This window comes from Cnephaeus nilssonii (genome assembly GCF_951640355.1).
Source record: "Cnephaeus nilssonii genome assembly, chromosome: 6".
Taxonomy (NCBI): domain Eukaryota; kingdom Metazoa; phylum Chordata; class Mammalia; order Chiroptera; family Vespertilionidae; genus Cnephaeus; species Cnephaeus nilssonii.
Genome location: NC_137077.1, coordinates 52,200,928 through 52,226,293, shown reverse-complemented (window position 1 = coordinate 52,226,293; position 25,366 = coordinate 52,200,928). Strand labels below are relative to the sequence as shown.

General features: G+C 36.6%; 2 protein-coding genes across 2 annotated transcripts; both read right to left on the bottom strand.

Moving 5' to 3' along the window:
- Positions 1–2,851: 2,851 nt before the first annotated feature.
- Positions 2,852–3,790, bottom strand: LOC307101496 (olfactory receptor 6C74-like; the record flags this gene model as incomplete). Its single annotated transcript, XM_079774489.1, has 1 exon — positions 2,852–3,790. The coding sequence occupies one exon, from the start codon at positions 3,788–3,790 to the stop codon at positions 2,852–2,854; it is 939 nt and encodes a 312-aa protein (XP_079630615.1).
- Positions 3,791–14,940: 11,150 nt separating this feature from the next.
- LOC307101049 (olfactory receptor 6C74) lies at positions 14,941–15,885 on the bottom strand (the record flags this gene model as incomplete). The annotated part of the gene is made up of 1 exon (XM_079773776.1): positions 14,941–15,885. One exon carries the CDS (start codon positions 15,883–15,885, stop codon positions 14,941–14,943), a length of 945 nt encoding a protein of 314 aa, XP_079629902.1.
- Between the last annotated feature and the right edge of the window lie 9,481 nt (positions 15,886–25,366).

Sequence of the window (25,366 nt, the reverse complement as noted above, 5' to 3'; positions counted from 1 at the left end):
TCCCTAATATCAAATTTATAAACTTTAAAATCAGTAATTTGTACCGTGTCATTTTTTTCTCTGATAATTCTAACTAGAGATACATTAATTATATTTACCTTCTCAAATAATTGACTTTGTATTTATTGTTTTCTGTGTCAAGAGTTCTGCTCTGGCCCTAACCGGTTTGGCTCAGTGGATAGAGCGTCGGCCTGTGGACTGAAGGGTCCCAGGTTCGATCCCGGACAAGGACATGTACCTTGGTTGTGGGCACATCCCCAGCAGGGGCGTGCAAGAGGCAGCTGATTGATGTTGGTCATAGATGTTTCTAACTCTCTGTCCCTCTCCCTTCCTCTCTGTAAAAACTCAATAAAAAATATTTTTAAAAAAAGAGTTCTGCTCTGGTGTCTCAGTGGCTATAGAACAGTCCTCAGCAAATATAGTCCAAGCAATTGGATATTTATAAGTTATAATTGAACTTTATTCTTTGTCTCATACCTGAAATATATGGAAATCCATGAATTCATGAAAAAAGAAAACATATTGTAAACATTTGTGGTTACTAAGGTGCCAGATAAATACATAGAAAGACACATTTATTTTTCCTCTCTTATTTAAATAACTTTAGAGTAATTAAATAAATGTAATTAGGTAAATTAAGTTTCTTGAATAGAATAATTCTGGAATACACATAAAGAATAAAAAATTAAATTGGAAAATAAGCATTTTTCAACACCTAATTAAATAACAAAACACTTAAGGAAATAACAAATGGCAACATTTATTAAAAACGTTAACCGTTTAGATAGGGGAAATGGGAAGAAGCTACTACATGTAGCCAATGATATTTATGGCATCACTAGGTGTGTGCTTAAGGATATAATGCAATAAGGTTTACATAGAGAGAAAGCAATAAATCAAATTCATAATGTGGGGTATTCTAAAGGACAAATAACCAGTCTATATGCACACACATATGTAAACATATACACAATAGATACAACTGGGAAATTTTAATGTGAATTGGGTTTTAGGTAATATTAAGGGGTTTTGTTGATGGTGATGAGTTTGATACTAATATAGTGTCATGCCAATTATGTATTACTTTATTAATCTGATATTTAATTGTACTTAATTATCATTATAAATGGTCAATATACTCTGCTGGGTGGCAGAGAGTACAGTGGGGTAAATGCAAGAAAGAAGGTGAAATCCATAACCTCAATAATTTTATAGGTCACTTAATTTTATAGCAATATAAATAAATAATTAGAATGTCACTTGTTAATGAGTTGACTGGAGTCCTAACCAATGGTTAACGACAACAGGGGGGTGGGGGCATCCGTAGGGAGGGGTGGGGGATGGGAATGGGGGGATGAGGACAAATATGCGACACCTTAATCAATAAAGAAATTTAAAAAAAAACAAAGAAAAAAATGGTGTTCAAATATATGGTGACAGGAGGAGACTTGTCTTTGTGTAGTGAACACGCAATGCAATATACATATGAAATGTCATAGAATTGTACACTTGAAGCCCATATAATTTTATTAACCAATGTCACCCCAATACATTTAATAAAATTTAAAAAACTAACAACACCAAAAGCTTTTCATTAATACAGAGGAATATTCATAGTGTATTTTTGGCTTACAAGGTTTTTTAAAAAAGTTTATAAATTAAAAACATTACAATAAGCTAAGATTAATTATTATTTTAAAATATATTTTTACTAGAGGCCCAGTGCATGAAATTCGTGCACTCAGTGGTGGTGGGTAGGTCCCTCAGCCCAGATTGCGAGAGGGCGCAGGCTAGACTGAGGGACACCACTGGTGCACAATTGGGGTTGGGGAGAGACGCGGGAGGTTGACCAGCCGGGGAGGAACCTTGGGAGGGATCCAGGGCGTGTCCAGCCCATCTCAATCAGTCCCATTTGGCCAGACCCCTGCAGCAGCAAGCTAACCTACTGGTTGGAGTGTCTACCCCTGGTGGTCAGTGCACATCATAGCGACTTGTCAACCGGTTGACTGTCTGCCCCCTGGTGGTCAGTGCACTTCATAGCGAGTGGTTGAGTGGCCTTAGCATATCATTAGCATATTATGCTTTGATTCATTGAACAGATGACCTGATGACGGGACACTTAGCACATTAGGCTTTTTATAGGATTATTGATACTATTACAGATGAGTTAATTTATTACTAAAGAAAGAAAAATAATTTAATACTAATACCTTATGTAGTTTTCTTCCTACCTATCTGTTATTTCATTTCTTTGCTATTTTTCAAATATTTCTTTTAAATAACTAGTTTTATGAAATGTACTTTAAAACAACAATCATATTTTTAATAAACAAACATTTTCAAAGATGAGCATAAACACTCTTGCAAATCTGTTACAGTTTCCTTTTAATTATTTTAAATAGAAAGTGCATCAATAAATCAGTAGTATTACAGAAAATATAAATGAATATTAGTATTAAATAGGTTACCAATGATCACGAATAAAGTACAGTAGTAAACTTTGCATTGCACACAACATTAAATATAATTCAAATTAAATAACATTTCATAGTCTTGACTAATTAGAATTGAAAGACCGAAAAAGACAGATTAAAAATTTAGTTCAATTTCTTTTACAAGTCCAGAGGGAAAGAAAGTGAGGTCAGAAAAAGTATCTCTATTAAAGAAAGTAAAGAAAATTAATGTAGAACAATGATTTCTGTGAAAATACAGCTTCAAAGAGATAAAGGTAAACATCCTAGAAAAGAAAGGGAAACAAGGAGAAACTATGTATGGAAGATACTATTAGATATTCTGTTATCATTAGGGGCTCCTTTGTTCATTTTTTTGTATAGAGAGTGCAATAGGACATTCATTTCTTTGAGAAAAAAATAACCCTGTGGATCATAATCATGAAGGCTTTTTTCACTTGTTGGTTCCGTAAAGTGTAGATGAAAGGATTCAAAAGTGGCGCAACTGAAGTATTGAGCACGGAAATTCCCTTGGAAAAAGATATCTTTTGTTTGACTGATGGATTAACATACATGAAAATACAGCTGCCATAAGAAAGGGATATCACAATCATGTGAGAAGAACATGTTGAAAAAGCTTTTTTCCTCTGACTAGTTGAAGGGAATCTTAAAATGGTCAAGGCAATAAAGGCATATGATATTATCACCATTATCAATGTGATCACGAGTGTCACCAAAGCTGAGATGAATCCCATCAGCTCAAGAGTCTGTGTGTCTGTGCAGGAGATCTGCATAAGAGGAGTAGTGTCACAGTAGAAATGCTCAATAATATTGGAGGCACAGTAGTCAAGGTCCAGGCCTAAGATGAGCGGTGGAAAGATGACCAAAAAACCAGCAAGCCAAGAACTGAGGACAAATTGTGTGCAGATTTTATTACTCATGATGACTGTGTAATGCAGGGGCTTACAGATGGCAACATAGCGATCATAGGACATAGCTGCCAGCAAGTAAAATTCAGATGCTCCAAAAAGGAAGGCAAAAAACACCTGAGTGAAACAACAACTATAGGAAATGGTTTTGTCCCCTGTTGCCATAGTAACCAAAAATTTAGGAATGCACGTACTAGTATAGGAGATTTCTAAAAAGGAAAAATTCCGAAGGAAAAAATACATGGGGGTCTTGAGGTGAATATCCACCAGGGTGAGTGTGATGATGATCAGATTGCCAGTGATGCTTAGCATGTAAATGAGAAGCAGGAAGATGAATAACACAACTTTCCATTGTGGGTCATCAGTCAAACCTGCTAGGATAAACACTGTCACTCTCGTATGATTTCCCATTACTCTACTTGCTATATCTGAATAGGGAAAAAGAAGAAAATGATGGTCCCAATGGAAAAATAACCATGATAATTAACGTTGAAACCAAAGTTAGCAAACGGATATTTCAGATAGAAAAATGCATTGCTCTTTTACTTTTTTTAAATGTTTATTTTTTTTGGGGGGCGGGGCAGTAAAAAAGTAGTTAAAACTGTAGTTGAAAATTGTACTAGAGAATAACCTATATAGCAATAGTAATTGTTGATTGTTTTTATGTGGGTAAATTAGAGAGATTAGAGAGATTTTCAAAGCATAGGGAAATGGTTTTACTCTTTTGTTATTATGCAAGAGTCGGGTGGCATGCCATTTCCTGTCTGAATAAGAAATTTTCATGCTGGAATCAAAATGATGTCACTATAAGCTCATAATTTGCCCCACACATACATTTACCACAAACCTAGCCATCATCAATAAACAGGTTTAGTATACATTTTACTATTTTACTCAACTAAGTAAATTCAAATGCCTGATTCTTGTCTCATTTATTTTCATGGTTAATGAGATCCAATTCCAGGTAAGTGATTAGGAGGTATTGGGGGAAGAAATTCTGTTCTCAATAGTATTTCCATCCCCTCAATCTCTGTTGTAACCCAGCATTTACCAATTTGTACCCCAAAACAAAATCAGCAAGCACAGTCTGGTAATGTCAGTCTGTGTAAGAAGAAACTACAGTTTTGTTTAGTAAAGAGTGAGAATAAGGAATATAAAAGCAGAGAGAAATCGCCCGGGCTAGGTAGCTCAGTTGGTTAGAGTGTTATTTTAATACACCAAGTTTGGGGGTTCAATCCCCAGTCAGGGCAGCACATAGAAGAATCAACCAAGGAATGCATAAATAAGTGGAACAACAAATCAATATTTCTTTCACCCTTCTTCTCTCTCTCTCTAAAAACAATTTTAAAATTTTTAATTAAAAAAAGATGCAGAGATAAGCATATAAATATGGATTCATTAAATCATATGAGATGAAAGGAGTAAAGAGAAAGATAAGAACAAAGATAAAGCTTTATGGAAACCTAGAGAGGTAAGGTTTTTGAGAGATAGGATAGTGAATTTGAGGGGAAAAGTAAAAAGAAGATTAACAATACGTAAATTAGTAAGTAAAAATTGTAAAGAGGAACTATTTACCAATGCAACTTCTCTCCTTCTGCTTGCCTTTCTTATACTTACCTTTTTGTTCTTTGTCTAAAATACAGACTGAAACATAAACAGTTTTGAGATCATCATAGCCTGAAAGAGAAGAGAATTATTTGGCAAATTTCAAACACATAATAAATCACAGAATAGTGTGACACAAATTTTAAGACGTATATATTTTCTTATCATAAAACTATTCAAATGTTTGGCAAACACACAGTTAAAGAAATATGTATAGATGACTAGTCTCAACATGAGGCATATATTAAGTGAGACAGATTGTTCATTTTGCACAGCTAGTAAGTTGGACATCAGCATTAAGATTTCCAAAGTTGTCTCCTTAAAAGTACAGCATTTTGTACAAAATACTATGGGCCAGATTCTAGCTTATTTCTTTAAAATAAAAAAGTTTAACCATATCGCTAAGGAAAATTTCTTTGCTCAGTATCTTCATCATCTACCACATAAAATGATTAAGGTCTTGTGATTAAATAATGTTTTCTTTTTGAGAATACAAAAATTATTATTTCTAACTTATTTAAAACATGAATTATCATTAAAAAGGCATGTATAAAAATAAAAATCAACTTTTATGGACAAATAAACGTTGGTTCCAATAATATCTAGATGAGTTCACAGGAGGAAAGTTGGATTTAAAGTTAGGTCATAGAATATTAAAAAATGAGAGAAGGTATTCATTTCTTAGAGAGGAAACAGCCTGAACAGAGATAAAGTGAAGACTACATGCATGATTTCATTAAAGAAAATTATTAGAGTTTTATTATCAAAATCATGTATGTTTAATATATAGACATTTATGAGTGAAAACAAACTAGCCTTTCTCCCTGGACATTCCTTCCACATGCAGATAATTGTGAAGCTGCCTGTTACAAAATTTTCCTCATTTACACAACTTACCATAATGGCAACACTGTAGAAAAGTTATATTTAAATCACCCAAATAAGAATTTTATCACGTCAAATCATTTCTTTGTCCAACTTCAACAATTGTGCACACCAACTATCTCCCAACAAACACTGTAACATAAACAACAACAAAGTTGAAAAAATGAAACCATTAGAAGTCAGGCCTATGAATGCAGGTATATTTCTTTGTATTAGATACTGTCAATATTAGATAGATTTCAAAATGAAAAAGGATTTCAATACTAAACATTCATTATATTTCATTTGTCTTCACCATTTTCCCTACCTTAAAATTTAAAAGGTTGAGGAGGAAATAAGGTTAAAGTTTAAAATAGAACAAATGTGAGATAAAATAAATCTACCAGGAAACATTGCCATTACTTTTGAGAAATATTGTTTTCATCTTTTCAAGTCTACTAAAAACACTTACAAACTTAAACACCTTTTAAAATAAGATATACCCACAGATTTATTCTGACAAAAAGTCTCTGTTTCAATACTTAGATCTCTTATCATCAGCTGAACAGAACACACCAGTGTTCCATTTTCTAAATGGATTTCATTCTATTCTACAATCTATGATTTTTTTAGCCCCTACTTTGGAAAGAGTTTGATTACCTATTTTATTACAGATTTTTAGGCTAGGGAATTGAAATTTACAATTATGTGTTGAATATTCTAAGTATTACAGATTAATCAACACTTGATCCCATGTAGATTTATGTTTTCTGTGCTCTAAAGAAAAATTATCTAGATTACAAAGAATTCTCATGTGGATATGAGATTCTTGAACACCATTTCCCAAAGCAAACCAATTTATATGTTGTTATAGAAGTGTTCTCCCCAGGCACAAAATTACTTGTAAGTATAAATATTTATTTTAAAAAATTAGTTTTTACTATGTCTCCAGAGAATTCAGTATACATTTCCCTAATATATGTGTGACCTACCACACATTTATGCCTTGAAATCCCAGACAAAGATTTGAAAGAAAAAGTAAAGTTTATGTTAGTTAATAATAAAATGTGGGAATATGAGATGGACAATTTAGCCTGGCAGAAAATATTGTACCTCAAGCTAAGTGCACCATTATTTTATAATTCTCTAGTCACACTTAAAAGAATGCCCTTGGCCATGCAGGGCCCTGTCTCCATCCTAAGCTCATCAGGATTGGATGTGGAGACCAGGCAAGGACCTTGAGAGGCCACTGGCAACCAGGAGCTGATCAGGCTCACAACAGATGGGGGAGCAACATACAACAGATGCCCCTCGTTACAGAATTATAGAACACTCAGTTCAACTTAGGTCTTAGGTGAGATGACAGGGATGACTGAGGCTGTAGCTGGGACTCAAAACAGGAAAATTCCTGACAGTTGTGAATAAAAGAGTCCAGGCCTCAGCCCCAAGAACCCCAAGTGCAAGCAGCAAATGGGATCTCTGCAACTCAACCCGGAGGAGTCCCTCCCTACCCCCCCCCGCCCCACCCCCACCCACCCCCCCCCCCCCCCACACACACACACAGACATTTTGTGGTTCCACCAGAGTCGCCAGAAATGAAACTGGGCAAACAGTTGACCTGAGCACATTAAGGAGAGGCAGGGTTGAATAATACATGAATGTTTATTCCAATAATGCTGGCAGTATGGGAGAGCAGCAGGTTAGCCACTAAAATCTGCTCTACCCCATCCCCATAAGGCAGCTGCTTCTATTGGGTAGAAGGACAAAGGTTACATGGGAAAGTGGGAATTACAGGCACCGGGAAGCAGACAAGGTATAATGGTTAGAGGCAATACGGATTGGGGGGTGGAGGGTCACAAAGGGAAGGCACCTCTAGGACTCGATTGTTTCAGCAACAATGTTGTTAATCTTTCCATGATGATAGTCAGTTCTTGGGAAAGGAGGTTAACTCCTATGTCCACGGGCGTTCAACTCCCAGCCAGGTTAGAATGTGCTATCTCTAATCAGAACAGAACAAGTAGAGTTAACAGAGCCTAATTAATATTTCACAGAGCATGATTAATATTTCTTGTAATTATAGCCGGTCTCCACTCTTCTATTTCTGCTCCTAGCACTTGTACTTTTTGAGAAAAGCTGGACATTCTGTGTCACCAAAGGAATGGAGATAAATAGGCCTTCAGTGTGAGGGTTTATGTTATTATCTCTAGGACTTGAGCTGGGTTTAATGTTTTCTGTAGCTATATGTGCCAGAGGCTTCTACATTCTCTACTGTCCTTATTTTCTTTCCCCTTTTGACTTTGTGTTTTTGTAAGAACTCCTTCTCTGGAATGAGCCTGAGTCTTAAAACCTTTCAACTATAATTCACTGCTTTATCCTGGATCCTCTGTTGGTGAGGTGGTAATGTGTGAGGGAGCCAGAGTGATACTGTTGTAATTAGCAAGTTATAAATAACAGGAAAGGAGCAGAGAAAAGGCCAGACATTATAGGCATGTTCCCTGCCAAATATTGGGGGAGGGGACTGGACAAAGGGAAGATAGACCCATGCTAGGAAACTGGGGGGACACCTGGAATGTGCTTGCTGTCAATCATACCTGGGGACAGAGAGAGTTGCCAGAATGGGAATGGCCTGCAAAGGCATGAGGATTTGGGACACATAACCCCCTAAACAAAGGAGTTAACTCTATGGCTTTCTTGGGACTCATGTGACTCTGGGCTTGTGGGGCTCTTTTGCTCCTGCTTCTCTGCATCCGCTCACATGGCACATGGCCATGGGAACCCCACACACATGGACTAATGTAACTAGCCTGATGCTGAATGGGCCCAGCTCCAACATATGAAGGAAGCGCTGGACACTGGCTCTGATTGTAGCTTTACAGAAACCCCAGAGATACTTCTTCTATGACTGGACTAAGGGAAATGGGGCTTTGGAAACTCAGGGGTATCATTCCACAAAAATAAAGCTTTATCTTATCTCATCCTCCAGAAATGCTCTTCCCGCAGTACCCCAAGAACCACCCCCCCCCACTAGTAATGGAAGAACATTTTTCTCCTATAATAAAAAAACATTCTTTGATCTTCCAATTAAATACTGGCCTTTTAGTGAGCCTTTGTCCCTGGGCTCTGACTTTCACAAGCATTTCTCCAGTGGTTTATCTTTTTCCTTCACTGGCCTCTACTCCTTTCCCTGCCTGCAGCATGCTCAATCTAGTTCCTTGAAGGCATGGCACCCATTGACTATGCTCTGCCCCCTATTAGGTGACAGAGCAGAGTGAGAGGATGCCCTTTGTCCACAGACACTAGCAAATTCTTTTCCTCTGGACAATGGTCCTTTGCTATGGAGAAGGCTCCAGGTATACTTCACAGTGATTAATCTTCACTTCCCTTGCCAAAAAGCACAAGGGTTGATGTTGTTGTTGTTGTTGTTGTTGTTTTCCCAAAGACTCACCATGAGAATCTGGAGCAGTTTTTTTTTTTGTTTTTTTGGTTTTTTTGAGGTAAAGCTCATAAAATTGTTGGGTCTCCCTTAATATTGTGGCCGCTAGGAGTGTCTCTCATTCTTATCCACATTCATGCTCTAGAGTTCATCCAACATAGTATTTAAGTGTTGATACTTGATTACTGTTGCAGGGGTTTCTATGCCAAGTAAGCAGATTTCACCTGTGACTCCCTGGAAGCAAGTCTGTCCACATTTCAGGGCAGCAGTTTCTCCCTGCATCCTTAGTTCTCTAATGGGTATGAGAAAAGTAGTCATTCACAGTTGTCCAGCTTTTTGGTCATACATTTGGGAGTGATAACTTTCAAGCACTTCACATGTTGGAGTTAAAACTAGAAGTCATGGGCATAATGACTTTTCATTATGAGTCGTCAGATGTTTGCTTGTGGGTCATACAAACATCGGATATTGCATTACACCCAACGCCAGGTGCGGGGAGGCTGTGGCCCTTCCTTCTTCCTACAAAGGAGTGAGCAACAACCAAAAGGAGTGCTCAGGCAGCTAGTTTCAATCCTACTTCCTTGCCCTTGGCCTCATTGACTGTTGTGACACTGGGGCACCCTTATCCTCCTCACTCAGCACTTGTGCAAGAAAATATACAACTGGATATAAGGAGCCTTTCCTATCCCTAACTTTGCCCATGGGAGGCCCTTGTGCCCTCCTCTTCCAGCAAGTCATCCCCTACAGCAAAACAGCCCAGAACTGCAAGGGCTTTAATGGGTCAGCCAGCCACAGTTTCATAGATTCTGGCAAAAAGCACAAGACTCATGAGTCAAAGACAATAAATGTTATTACAGCACAGGAGGTTGAATGAGTTTCATGTTAGCTCAGTTCCACTTGTCTCCTAATCCCCAGCAGGGGCAATGTAAAGAGGACCCACTGGATGCTGCACATATATAATCAGTTCATGTCACAGTTGAGGAATGCGAAACTTAAGAGACTGACAATATTACTAGCAAATCTGCCCAACCTTGCCACATTGAGAGACAGTTCTTTGTAATACTGGTCAGGGAAGAAATATGCTGTTTTCTCTATCTACCAAAGACTAAATAATATAAAATTATCTTGTGAAAATAATCCAAAACAAGAGCTAAAACAGGATATATGGAAATACTCTAAAAAATATCATTCCTGCACTGCGGGTTACATAAAATATACCCTTAATGGGGGGATTTTGAAATCAGTTATCTGACCTTCTGAAGGCAATATTGTGACCATAAGAAGATGAGAATGTTAGAAGTCCATGGCTTCAAGTATTGACAGAGTTACTTACATCATCATTTGGAAAGAACATGGCATTAAAGACTGACCTTTATCAACTGAATGTAGGTCACACAGAGCCATATGATAAGCATATAAAATACAATCACTACAAGTGCTACCAGCCGGGAAGTAAACTTCTAACCACACTAAGAATCTACAGAAAGAAAATGACAAGCTTAGGGTTTTAAATTCTTAGCTTCAGTAATGATCAGCAAATCATGGCATTTTCATGCTATGATAAATAAATTTATCTCAAAGCCTAATGTCAGTTGTTTTTGAAAACAAAGAGAGGCTCTGATCTTGCCACTTATTAAATAGCAACATCGGTTGAATTATATTAATCTCCATCAAATGCCACATTTGATTCTTATTTTATTAGTGAACATGTTAACTGTTCTTATTTCTTATCATTCATCACTTCATTTATTTATTTATTCTTCTCTAGGCAGTGGTTTAAATGATAAGAATGTAGAAATAGTAAGATGTAGGTTTTGCTATTGAGAAAATAGAGTCTACTGCAAGAAAGAAATATAGGTAATTGCATGTGTTGTAATAGCACTACTGAGAGTTGATATAAATACCATGAAACTTTGAGTATGAAGTATCTACCATGGCCTTGTCGATCAGAGTCTTCCAGAGGAGACTCCATGTTAATCAACTTTAACTGAGACTTGACGTATTTTACAAACAAGCAGAGAAGACCTGGGCAAAGAGTATGCACTCTACATATGTGACAGTGTACAATTTTTCAACACGTTTTGCTATGGAATATGATCAAAGCATAGGATTCCTAATTGGAAGAGATAAGAAATGAAACAGAAATGGCTAGATTATGAAAACAGTTGAGGAGTTTGAACATTATTTTGTAAGCAATATAAAGCCTTTAAAAACTTCTTAGCAAGGATTAGCCAAAGAACATATAAGTATAACACATAGACACAGACAATGGTGTGCTGATGGTCAGAGGGAAGGGGATGGGGAGCTGGGTGGAGGTGGGCAAAAGTGTGGGCAATAGGAACATCTGTAATAGTGTCAACAATAAAAATAACGTTAAAATTTTTCTTAGAGGAAAGTGCCATGAGCAATTTGTATCTTAGAAAGTGTTCCAACAGCAATGTGGAGGCTAAGTCATAGATCAAAGACAAGAGAATATTTAAGAAACAATAGATTTGCCTTCAGTCCAACTTTACTTAACACTTACTCAATATATATTAGTGAAACACAACCTGGTAACAATTTATCTTTAAGTTGCAGAATAAAAAGGAACATCAGAGATGGCAGCAATAGATGCACAAATGGGATTTTAATATTTTTAAAAGTCTAACACAATTTGAGAATCATAGGTTCATATATAATACATGCTTATCTTTGCTATTAACAAAAGTAAAAATGTATTCAGAAACACCTGATTTATTGCAAATTAAGTAGAAAATTAATTCTTCTAATTATTTCTCATTATACCTTAAGCCTGGGGTTTCCTCTTTTGCATTTTCTCTTATTTATTTATATACAGCCTACTAATGAATGATGAAAAGGGGGCTGTGCAGTGTAAGTGGTTAAATCTAATAAATATATTTATGAATTTTCAAAAGATATTCATAATTATTTTGGATATAAAGGAAAAGGGAAGATATTATAGTCTTTTATCTATATTAAATTACTTATATATTTATCTACTTAACAAACATAACAAGAACTAAATAGACTTTACATTCACATATAATGAATATTTGGTTAAAAAGAAAAATAACATAGAAATGTAGAATAAATATTTCACATAATTGCATTTGGGAACAACCTGAGATTCGGCAAGAATATCCACATGAAATGTGAGGAATTCTGGCATATGTCAGATGTCAAACATTTTGTGACTATTTTTCTCAAGTGTAATTGTTCTCCATAAAGTAGAAAATTTTGTGCCTATAAACTTAATATCTGATGCCTTCAGAAGAAGTTGATCTTTTAAAAAGGAAAAGGGGAGAGGGGTCTGGGGAGTGTGCAAAGTGGGCGGGAATGGGGACAGAAAGAGACTTTGCTTGAGGCAATAGGTGCATGATGCAGTGTGCAGCTGATATGTTGTTGAGTTGTACACTTGAAATACGTATGGTTTTGTGAACCAATAAATTCAATGTTTAAAAATAAAAATAAAAGAAAGTCAGATAGGGAAGTTGAAGGGTACCTTTTTATATGTCAACTAGAGGCCTGGTGCATAAAATTCATGCATGGGGGGGGTCCCCTCAACCCATCCTGCACCCTCTCCAATCTGGGACCCCTAGGGGGATGTCCTCACTGCCGGTTTAGGTCCGATCCCTAAGAGTCCGACATCCCTCTCACAATCAGTGAGACATCCCTCTCACAATCCATGACCACTGGTTCCTAACTGCTCACCTGCCTGCCTGCCTGATCACCCCTAACTGCCCCCCTTCTGCTGGCCTGGTTGCCCCTATCTTCCCCCCCTGCCAGCCTGCCCCCCCAATGGCCTAGTCGCCCCTCACTGCCCCCCCCCCACAGTCTAATCGCCCCCAACTGTCCTCCCTGCCAGCCTGGTCGCCCCATGCAGCCTGCTGCTCAGTCATTTGACCACCCCACACTAACCTCCTTGCCGGCCTGGTCACCCCACGCAGCCTGTTCAGTCATCCGTTCAGTTGCAATGGTCGCTTAGGCTTTTATTATTATAGATTTTTACCATCAAATGAAATATTCTTAACATGTTATTATGGTTTTATGGAAACCACTTACACAAACATGGTCCCTATTTGAAATGTATATTTGAGTCTTTCAACTTCTTCTCAATGCCCCATTTATTATTTATTTCAAAATATAATTTTATCTTTTTACTTCTTTTTTATTGAATTTATTGGAGTGACATTGGTTAATAAAATTACATAGGTTTCAATTGTACAACTCTATAATACATCATCTGTATATTGCATTGTGAGAACACACTGATAGCTGTCAGAGTGGAGGTGGATTGCAAGGTTAGATATATAGATTTTAAACATTTCACTAATATTCACCAAGTTTATGTTAAATTTCTTGCTAATCTGAACTCTAACAAAGGAATGTATTTCTTTTAAATGTATGGGATAATTTATGTAACATTTTGATACATCAAAAAAGTGATAATCCTACAAGTCGCAAATTATTCATAAGGTCACCATTTACATTGTCCAAAAACAAGTGCTAGATAAATATTTATCAAGGAAACTTATTTTAGCCAGAAAAAATTTTTTTTTGGTCACACTGAGGTATAACAATTTGGAAAAGGATAAAAATATTTTGTTTTGCACAAGATCAGTCATTATATCTAATTTTTAAAGCTCAAATCACCTAATTTGAAAAGTCAAGTACCATACTACATTTTATAAGGACCACTTTTTTATAGGTCATTTCCTTAACTTAATGAAAATTTCTTAAAAGAGCTCATTTCATTTTCCTCCTAAATGGCAATGGGATTGAAGAGATTTCCACTTCATTTTGTTAATAAAATGTAAAAGATGTATGGACAACAAAGGACTGTATTTTGTCATCAGTGATGTGTTTGTTTGTTTTTTTGTTTATTTTTTTCTGTCATCAGCAAGTTACTTAGGCTCTAAATATGCCTTAGATTTTTATTAATAAATGAGCATGATGGTACCTGTCACACAGTTTTGAAGATGGGAGCTAATGCATTCTCATTGTAAGCATTCACTAAGTGTTAGCGATGTGTTCTATCTAATAACTGCAAGGTCAATAACGCTTTGACCTCTCTGGAGCCTCTAATCTGTTTCTAAAAATACACAATTTGAAGCTTAGTTAAAATTTGAAACTATCAAAATGTGTAACATAAGAAATGCCACTATATTAATTTGTGCAGTTCTACTAAGCACACTAACAAATCAGATTTCAAATTTGGAACCCACCAATAAAAAACAAATTAACTGTTCAAATCTAAGAAATGTATTAAATACTATATAGAACATATGCCAAATTGGGTCTCTGAATTCCAGAACAGTGAAAAGAAACATAGAAAAAAATTAAGTCCCACTTTGTCTTTCTGTGTGAGAATTTTGAAAGGAAATCTAGACACACACACACACACACACACACACACACACACACACACACACACAGACAAATGAATTTGTCTACAAACAAGAAATATATTGTATATATGCTCTCAGCATGAGGAGGAAGAAGAAGTCCAGCAGTGGAGGGTAGACTTTGGAGATTAGGCAAGCCACAATGAGAATCACAAGTCAAAAGATAGATAATATTTTGAATATAAACAATTGAAGAGCTCTGTGACACACCCCGCACTTCTTGTTTTATTTGATTTATAACCTCAGTAACTTCACTAAAGCGGTTCCCTTCGTTGAAAAAAATTCTTTGTGATCATGTGCTTAAAAGCATCTTTCACTTGTTTGTTTCTCAGTGTGTAAATGAAGGGATTCAACATGGGGGCAACAGAAGTACTGAGCAGAGCTATCCCTTTATTTAAAGACACTCTCTCCTTTGCCGAGGGTTTCACATACATGAAGATGCAGCTGCCATAGGAAATAGACACCACTACCATGTGAGAAGAGCATGTAGAAAAGGCTCTCTTCCTCTGTTGAGGAGAAGGTATCTTCAGAATAGTCCTGATGATGTTTGTGTAGGAGAGAATCACTAACACTAGTGTAACCACGAGCGTCAAAATGGCTGAGAGAAGCATCATTAATTCTATTATATCCGTGTTTGTGCAAGAGAGCTGCAATATAGGAGAAACATCACAGAAGAAATGATCTACAGTGTTGGCTGCACAGAAATCTAGCTGGAGACCTACAAGGAGTGGTGGAAAAATTATTATGAAACCGGCCAACCATGAAGCAAACACCAACAAGTTGCAGGCTCTGCCACTCATGATGGTGGTGTAATGCAGGGGTTTGCAGATGGCCACATAGCGATCATAGGACATGGCAGCCAGAAGAAAAAACTCGGCTGCACCCAAGAGAATAGTAAAAAACAGCTGTGCTGCACAGTTGTTGTAAGAAATGGACTTATCGCCTGTTGCTATACTGACAAGAAATTTGGGGATGCATACAGTTGTGAACGAGATTTCTAAAAATGAAAAATTTCGAAGAAAGAAATACATAGGCGTCTTTAGGTGTGGATCCAGGAGGGTGAGAGTGATGATGGTTAGGTTCCCGGTGACACTCAGCATGTAGGTGATAAGAAGGAGAAGAAAAATGACAGCCTGTAATTGTGGATCATCAGTCAATCCAAGAAGAATAAAGGTTGTCACAGTCGTGTGGTTTCTCATAGCTGACTTCTATTTAAAAAGAAAAAGAAATGAAAATTAAAGGGGAAAAGGCAGCATGAGATGACTATTTGCTTAAGATGCTCCATAAACACATTGCTTCCCATATCCAACTCCCTTCTCTGTCCTGCTAGTCAGCAGTAACAGCCTATCAAAACTCACTCATATACTTTTTATTTAAAATTTGTTAACTAAATGAAACTCTATTTTCTTTTCTAAAGGGTTGTACATCCAGGCATTTCAAAAAAAATAACTTATTACATTGATAACATCATATAAAAGTAAATACAAATAACAAAAATCTATAATATTTTAACTATTATCTTCTGTATTTGCAATTTTTCCCAAAATATTTATTTTACATTAGATTATTTTACTCAACCTGCGGCCCATTCTTCTTTTGTTTATTTTAGTCAAAAGAATTATTCATGTTTTTATTTATACAAATACAAAGTATAAAACTATCTCCTTGGGTCACAGATCTTAAAGCTACACAGAACCTCAAGACATCTTCAGAAAAGCCAGTTGCTTTGTAGGAAGTAAAGTTTCATCATCTTCATCGTTTTACAGAGAAATAAGACCCCTTCTTTTTTGCCAAACATCTTTTTTTTCCTGTGTTTATTACTCTTTATGGTGACTTTGTAATTATGTAAGTCAGATTGCAGCTAAGGAATCTCTGCCTCTTAAAATTAACATAAAATTGACCTAAATATTTCTAGCCCATTAGCAGTGGGAATTCAATATTTTCACCAAACTTCTGAAAATTTAAGACTTAAATCCTTATAACTATTTTTAGTTTAGCTTTCACCATTGTTCCTGAGACTTGAATTTAATTCATCTCACTTACCCTGGTTGTTTCTTTTCTCTGATATATACCCAAGCAGATATAATATGTATCCTCATGTATGATATATGTATTGTTTAAATAGCATGCTTACTATTTGCAGTGACAGAGGAGGGTTCTAGAAAACTAGCTATTTAAAAAAATAAAATGTTAGCTAGGCATGCCTGGTAGTTATATTAGTTCATTACTTCCTCTGTTGCCATCATAGCTTCTTCTCTATTTTCAATGTTTATTCTCTTCCTGGTTCAGCACATGACAATTCAAAATTATGGGAATTTTTTTCCTTGTTTTTCTGTCTTCATCCAGACCAGCCTATGCCCTTACATTCATCACCTCAAACGTCTTTCACCAAATTTTTCTAAAGAATGACAATACTTTTTGAAGAAAAATATTGGTGTCATATTAAATTGTACTTTAACCTTATTGCACTTTATATATTCCAGTTTGGCTGTCATAACAGTGTACAAGTATTTCCAATGATTATTGTAGGAAAGCAAAATTCACTGCCCTAGACTATGTCTCTTTGGCATGAGGATTATTTTAGGCTGATTATTTTTAAAAAAGAGAAGACTTGGGAACTTTTTCTGTTCACCTCCCCCTTAACTATCTAAAAGGAATTCAGATAAAGGACCTATGCTAGGAAGAAAGCTATTACCAGAAGAAAACTGCCAAGAATATGAGCTAGGTGCCTTGGACTAGGGGAAATTTAGCAAGACCTGTTTGCTCCACTCCTCTCTGTGTCCTTTGTCTCTGCATGACATAGAAAACATTTGTTTACTTAACATTTTATCTTCCCAGCTTTCCATGAATTGTCTTCCTTCCCTTTGAAGTCCCAGAACCCTAGCTCGTTCTCCTTAGTACAGGACAGCATATAAGCCTCAATTACCCAACTGCCTCTGGGCCTCATTCCTATGGAGCCCTGTACATACAAAATTACGTTTGGGTTTTCTCCTACTAATCTGACTCATGTCAATTTAATTATTAGACCAGACAGAAGAGCCTGGAAGAGTTGAAGAAAAGTACCCCCTATACAATATAAATAATTACCACCAATATTTTCCTTCTCCCTTTTACTTAATTCCTTTTTTTCATTTTTCTTTCCTTTTCCATTTTCTTCAGTGAATCATTTTTCTAAAAATGTCAATATTCTAGCCATATAAGTAAAAGTCATACTCACTGGTGAATGTTTTTTTAAATCCAAGGTTATTCTATTTTTTAAAGTGAAAATCATAGGAAAACATCAGTCAACAATATGTGTTATATAGAGTGCCAGAGTGCAAACTCAGAAATAAGTTCATATTTGGGTACTGTCTAGCCGAAATTTAAATTATAAAATCCTAAATAAATAAATGTTACAAACTGTTAGACAACATTATTTTTCTTCCAAATACCATAATAAGTTCTAGCTAGATAGTAAAATAGTCGCTGTTTCTAAGCCCCTTTATAGTCTCAGGGTTTCTGTAACTGCTTTGGAAATTTATAGGTAAGGGGTAAGAGATTCCTTTGTGATATGAAATGTTAAATTTCTATTAAATTCAATGTGACTGATTCGTAAATATAAAACAATAATTTCCCAAGTTCAAGAGTTATCCATAATTCACAATATTCAATGACCATGCTGTTATAAATTCATATGCTGTTATAATTATCTAGAGAAAACATTTATTTAATAAAGAGCATTTCTTTGATTCTGTTGGATACTATGAAAGATAACTATTCAAAGCTTGGTTCCTACAATATGAAGGGTTTAAGATTTCCTATTAAGATAGCACAATTGATACTTTCAGTATAACTATCAAAATAGCTTTGTAAAACATTAGTCCTCACTTCATGCCATACTATTTCAGTGAATTTAATACAAATCAATTTTTAGAGCTTCATGAAAACGTTCTTATGATTAAAACAAAACCACAAATTTTTCCAAACCTTAATGTGTTTAGTAGCAATTTCATTCCCACCTCTCTTCATTTAATGTGAGTCCCAGAATAGAAGCAATTTCTGAAGGTATCCATGCCAGCATTTTTTTTCCTTGAACACATACTTTTCTCTTTCATTCTCATCTAAATATATATTGGCTCCAGCAACACACAATGACAATATGTAAACTCAAAGATTTTTTAACATGACAAAAAAACTTATCTAGTTTCATTTTTTTTCATAGTTTTTAAAACAGTCAATGCTCACCAACTTATGCAATATTTAACTTGGAGCATATTTTTTTAGGATTATGCACAAAATGAATATATTTATCTTTTTAAAAGTATAAAAATGAGATATAAAAAGAGACTTCAGACTTGTTCTTTATTTTGAGAAGTTTATATCCTTCAATAAGAAGCCTAATTGCTTGTTTTGTAGTTCTTAAGATTACAAGAAGTGTAATCCTCTTTATACACAGTGCACTTGTCTCAAGAGCATTAACTGATTAAAAATATTAAGGAATGAGAATTAAAGAGGGAAAGGCTGTATGAGATACCTATTATTTTGAGGTCTGTTATTACCCACACCAAATATTTTACTAGTCATCAGTAATAGCCTGTAATAATTAATTCATTCATTTTTACTCAAAATATCATGAACTCAATTAAGATCTTTGAATTTTTTTTCTTTTAATCCAGACTTTTCAAAAGAATAGTGTACTGCATTGATAAAGTCGTGTAGAAATAGAAACAAAGGGAAAAAAACAGAAGGACTATGTTTTAATATTGATGTCCTCTATTTGTAATTTTTAAAATATATTTAGTTTAAATTAAATTATTTTACACCATATGGTGACGCATTCTTCCTTGTTAAACTATCTTTTTATTTTATTTTATTTTTTAGTCATTATGAAAGACTTATTCTGTAAATCAGATTTCAGCTGAGGGCTCTCTGCCTTTCAAAATAACATAAACTTACCATTGTACCAAAAAATTAATATATCTAGAAATAAACTTAACTAAGGAAGTAAAAGACACACACTCAGAAAACTACAGGACATTGAAAACATAGATAGAGGAAGACATAAACAAATGGAACGACATACCATGTTCATGAATTGGTAGAATCAACATCATTAAAATGCCAATATTACCCAAAGCAATCTACAGATTCAATGCAATCCCCATAAAAAATACCAATGGCATATTTAAAAGACTTAGAACAAACTCTCCAAAAATTCATCTGGAATAAAAAAATAAAAATAAAAAAAGACCCTGAATAGCCACAGCAATCATGAGAAAGAAGAACAAAGTTGGAGGGTTCATAATACCAGATATCAAGCTATATTACAAAGCCACTGTCCTAAAATCTGCTTGGTACTGGCATAAGAACAGACATATAGACCAGGGGAACAGAACAGCGAACCCAGAAATCGACCCAAGCCATTATGCTCATTTAATATTTGATAAAGGAGGCTAATTGTCCCCTTGGCAGTTTGACTGCTCACTATGATGTGTGCTGACCACCAGAGGGTGGCACAGAACACGGTGGGCGTCAATGACATGGTGCTGTCAGTTGGCGCTCAGGTGCCAGGTGCCTGTGAGGAACCCGCCTCACACCCACGTGGTCTCTTCCGGGTGAGCCAGGCCACAGCCGCCAGGACCATAGGGGTCAGTTGGGCTCCCCATGGGTTTGTGCAGGAGCCGGTGTGCGAGGCCAGCCAGGAGAGAGCATGCTGCCTGCCCAACTTCCATGTGGCACAGTTGGGTGGCCCAGAGGCCCACACTGTGCCCCAGCCTGCGTTGTCCGGCTGTGCTCACTGCATTTCCACGTGGGGATTCAGGCACCATGACTCAGGTGGAGGGGGGCACGTGGGGGCCCAGGGACCAGGTGCTTCCCAGGGCCCAGAAGTCAGCTGGTACCTGCACTTCCATGCCAGATGCTCATGCTTCAATCGCCAGCCAGGCATAGGGACCGCCTCTGTGCAAAAATTTTGTGCACCAGGCCTCTAGTCCTACCTAATAAAAGGGTAATATGCAAATAACCATCACTCCGCTACGCCCACGATTGGGTAGGCAGGAATCTGGGGGACTGGACTCGGGGTGGCCTATCCAGCCGTTGAGAGGCACAGGGGGCGGGACTTGAAAGTCCCGCCCCCCGCGCCTCTCAACGGCCAGATCGGCAGCCGCTGAGGGGGGACCGATGGGGCTGGCGGGAGTCGTGGTGGGAGCGGCAGCGCCCGGTCCCGCCCCTCAGCGATCGCGGTCAGAGCAGCGGCGGAGCCCAGGTCCCTCCTATCACTGAGGGACCTGGGCGGTGGCAGTGGCGGCGCCCCAATCGCGGATGGCAGCGTGGGGCCCGGCAGCTCCCGCCCCACGCTGCCGCTGGGGTCCAAGCCCCCACCCTGAAAGAAGGCGGAAGGAAAACTGGTGCCAGTAGCCAGGTGAAGGAAGGTCTATTGCACGATTCTTTGTGCAAAGGGCCTCTAGTATTGTAATAATTAGGTATGGTGCTAGGCAGGTACTAGAGTTATCAGGGAGAACACTTTGTCAGTTATATAAATATCTTATCACTATGTAATACACCTTAAACTAATATAATATTGCATGTCAACTATAATTAAAGTTTTTTTTTAAATGAAAAAATAATAATAATAAATAAAATAACATAAACTTGACATGAACATCTCTAGTCCATACAAAGTGGGAATTCAATACCTCCACCAAACTTCTGAAAACTCTTTAAGATTTAAATACTCATGACTACTTCCAGTTTTGTTTTCCCCCTTTTCCTAAAGTCTTAAATTTGCTTTGATCTCACTCATACTGGTCGTTCTCTTTTCTCTGACATACAGTTGACCCTTGGTCAACCAGGGTTAGGGCACTAGCCCAACACAGCTGAAAATTCACTATAACTTGTCAGCCCTCTGCATACACAGATTCCCATCCATGAATGGAAAATCTATATTAAAGATTAATCCAGTGTTCCAATTACCACAGGCTGAGTACAAATGGATATGAGTTGGTAGCACATTTTGTTGCACATAATTATCAGGTGATGAAGTGACTTTTATACCACAACAGAGTAGTCATAGGACATAGAAACATAGAATTCTGAAGCTCCCAAAAAGATTATTTGAAAATTGAGTTACATTAACACGCTAGGAAATCGTTCAGAGTTCAGTCTTGGAGATTATCAGGAATTTAGATCACTGAAAATGAGATTTCCAAGAAGAAGAAGTTTTGGAGGAAGGAATGCATTCAAATCTTTTGACAAGGATTCAGCAGGGTAAAGAGAATACGTTCTTCATCAAGCTCAATATTGTGCTTGAGAAATAGAAACAAAAAAATAACAATTTGCAGCAAAGTTTCATTTGTCAGTCCAAGCCAAATGAACTCTATTTCCATTGATTGGTACTAATTTCCCTTTTATGAATCTTATCACATTGATGTTTCTCTCTCTCTCCCTTTCTCTCTGAAATAAAGGTGATTGCACAAGTAATAACAAATTGTTTTTGCTTTTTTAAAATGCCGACAACTAAAAAAAAAAAAGACACTTTAGCAAAATCCTATCCTTGACCAAATATTTTGTTTTTCCTGCATGAAATGCCATATGATAGCTAATATCACCTAACAGATCAATTTAAAGATCATCATATCCTGAAAGATCTCCTCTTTATGAACTCATAGTTCCTATTTGTCAAAACACAACTTACTAAATCATTTCCAATTGGACAAATTACTATATGAATATTTTAAACAGTCAGGGCATATAAGAGATTTGACTTAAACTTCTATTGATGTTAAAGAAAATTGAATAATTCATGATCCAATGTGTTTTATATTTCATTTTTCATCCCTCCATTTTTAAAATTTAACTTATAGCCCCTGAATATTATTCTATACTTTTAGTCAATACAGTAAAACCTAATTTGTTTATTACTTTTATCATTGTCCTATTTTATGCCAAATGCATCAATCTATCTACTTATTTATCATTTGGTATTAAGTTAAGTTCAAGAAATAATTCAGTTGGTTGGAGTATTGTCCCATGCACCAAAAGGTTGTGGGTTCAATTCCCAGTCAGAGTACATACCTAGATTGCAGATTCAATCCCAGTCAAGGCCTGTACGGGAAGCAACCAATCAATGTTTCTTTCTTACATTGATATTTCTCTTTCTCTCTCTCCCTCTCTTCCTCTCTCTAAAATCAATTTTTAAAAAACACCCTGGCCAGCATGGCTCAGTGGTTGAGCATCGACCTATGAACCAGGAGGTCACAGTTCAATCCCGGTCAGGACACATGACCAGGGTTTCAGGCTCTATCCTCAGTGTGGGGAGTGCAGGAGGCAGCTGGTCAATGATTTGCTCTCATCGTTGATGTTTCCATCTCTCTCTCTCACTCTCTCTCTCTCTCCCTCTTTCACTCTGAAATCAATAAAAATATATTTTTTAAAAAATATCTTCAGGTGGGAATTTTAAAAAAAGAAATGAGTTGATGCTTTCCTAAATCTCCATGATGTATGAGAAAAAAACACACATAACTATAGGAAAGCTAAATAAAAGAGAAATCAATTATAATTTATAATTTCTTCAATTCATTTATGTACAAACCATAAGTTTATCAGTATATCTGAGTGATTTTCAAAATCAGAGTTAAGTGTTTGTTGCAATTATTATGCTGGTCTATTTCTCATGAGGCAGTGGTCTTCAATAGTTTCTTATGATTCTTACTATATTATTTTTATAAACATCTTCATTACTTTCCATTCTTTTAGTTCTATTATTTTACACTCAAATATTTATTTTACCATTTATAAATTGGCCATATTTACCCAAAAAGATGTTTTAAAATATGTCCTCACAGAATTATCCTGGAAGTTAACATTATTAAGTTTTATATTTGTCCATATTTCTTTTTAAAAATTATTTTTTTAATCTTTATTGTTGAGAGTATTATAGATGTTCCTCTTTTTTCCCTCCACATCCCTCCTCCACGTGGTCCCCTCCCCGCCACCCCAGACCTTCATCACCCTATTTTCTGTGTCCGCAGGTAATACATAAGATCTTTGTTAATCTCTTCCTGACCTCCACCCACCTTCCCTCTGAGAATCATCAGTCTGTTCCATTCCCATGTCTCTGATTCTATTTTATTCGCCAGATTATTCTGTTCATTAGATTTTTATTCATTTATTTTGATTTTTAGATTCAATTATTGATAGATATGTATTTATTGCCTTTTTATTTTTCATATGTTTTTATCTTTTTCTTTCTCTTCTTAAAGAATACCCTTCAACATTTCATGTAATACTGGTTTGGTGCTGATGAACTCTTTTAGGTTTTTATTATCTGTGAAGCACTTTATCTGACCTTCAATTCCAAATAATAGCTTTGCTGGGTAGAGTAATCTTGGTTGTAGGACCTTGCTATTCATCACTTTGAATATTTCTTGCCACTCCCTTCTGGCCTGCATAGTTTCTGTTGAGAAATCAGCTGACAGTCATATGGGCACTCCCTTTAGATAACTAACTGGTATTCTCTTGCTGCTTTTCTCTTTGTCTTTAACCTTTGGCATTTTAATTATGATGTGTCTTGGTGTGGTCCTCTTTAGGTTCCTCTTGTTTGGGACTCTCTGTGCTTCCTGGACCTGTAACTTTCTTTCCCCAGGTAGGGGAAGTTTTCTGTCAACATTTATTCAAATAGGTTTTCAATATCTAGCTCTCTCTCTTCTCCTTCTGGCACCCCCATAATGTGAATGTTGATACACTTGAAATTGTTCCAAAGGCTCATTACACTATCTTCATATTTTTGGATTCTTTTTTCTTTTTGCTCTGCTGATTGGGTGTTTTTAGCTTCCTCATATTTAAAATCATTGATTTGATTCTTCTGATACTCTATGTTTGAATCTGTGTATATTATTCTTTATTTCAGTCAGTGTATGCTTAATTTCTGACTGGTCTTTTCCATTTTTTTTTTTTTTTTTTTTGCATTCTCACTAAGATCCTTGCAAGTCCCACTAAGTCCCTTGGAGGTCTCAAGAAGATTCTTGAGTAACCTTATAACTATGGCTTTGAACTCTACACCTAGTGGCTTGCTTTCTTCCATTTCTTTCATTTGTGACATGTTTCTTTGTCTCCACATTTTGGCTGCTTCCCTGTGTTTGTTTCTATGTATTGGGTAGAGCTATTATGTCTCTTTGAATTGGTAGAGTGGCCTTGTGTAGTAGACATCCTATAGGGCCCAATGGCTTAGTCTCCCCAGTCACCTGAGCTGGGCACTCTAGGTCCACCCCTTTGTGGGTTGGGGGCACAGTCTTGTTGTAGTAGAGACTTTATTGCTATTGGCGTCACTGGGAGGAATTGACCTCCAGGCCAATTAGCTGTGAGGACCAGCTGCCACTACAGTGGGAGAGCTGCTGTGAAAGAGACACCCCAATTGAGCAGTACTTGCTTCAGTAGGGCTTTGATACTCACTGAGTCTGCCCTTTGAGTATGTTGCTTATAGATGTGTAGAGTTGTAATCTGTTATGGTCTGTGCTGGAGACTAAGACCAACAGTAGTTAGCATATTAATGCAATATTCAGCAGCACTGAAAATCAGCATAATATTTCCCTGCTGTTGGCCAAATGGCTCAAGGCCATTTCCTAACTTGATAATCCTTTTACTGTTTACCAAACTTTATCTTTGATATGCCTGTTTGCATTCTTAAAGGGCAAATGTATATTC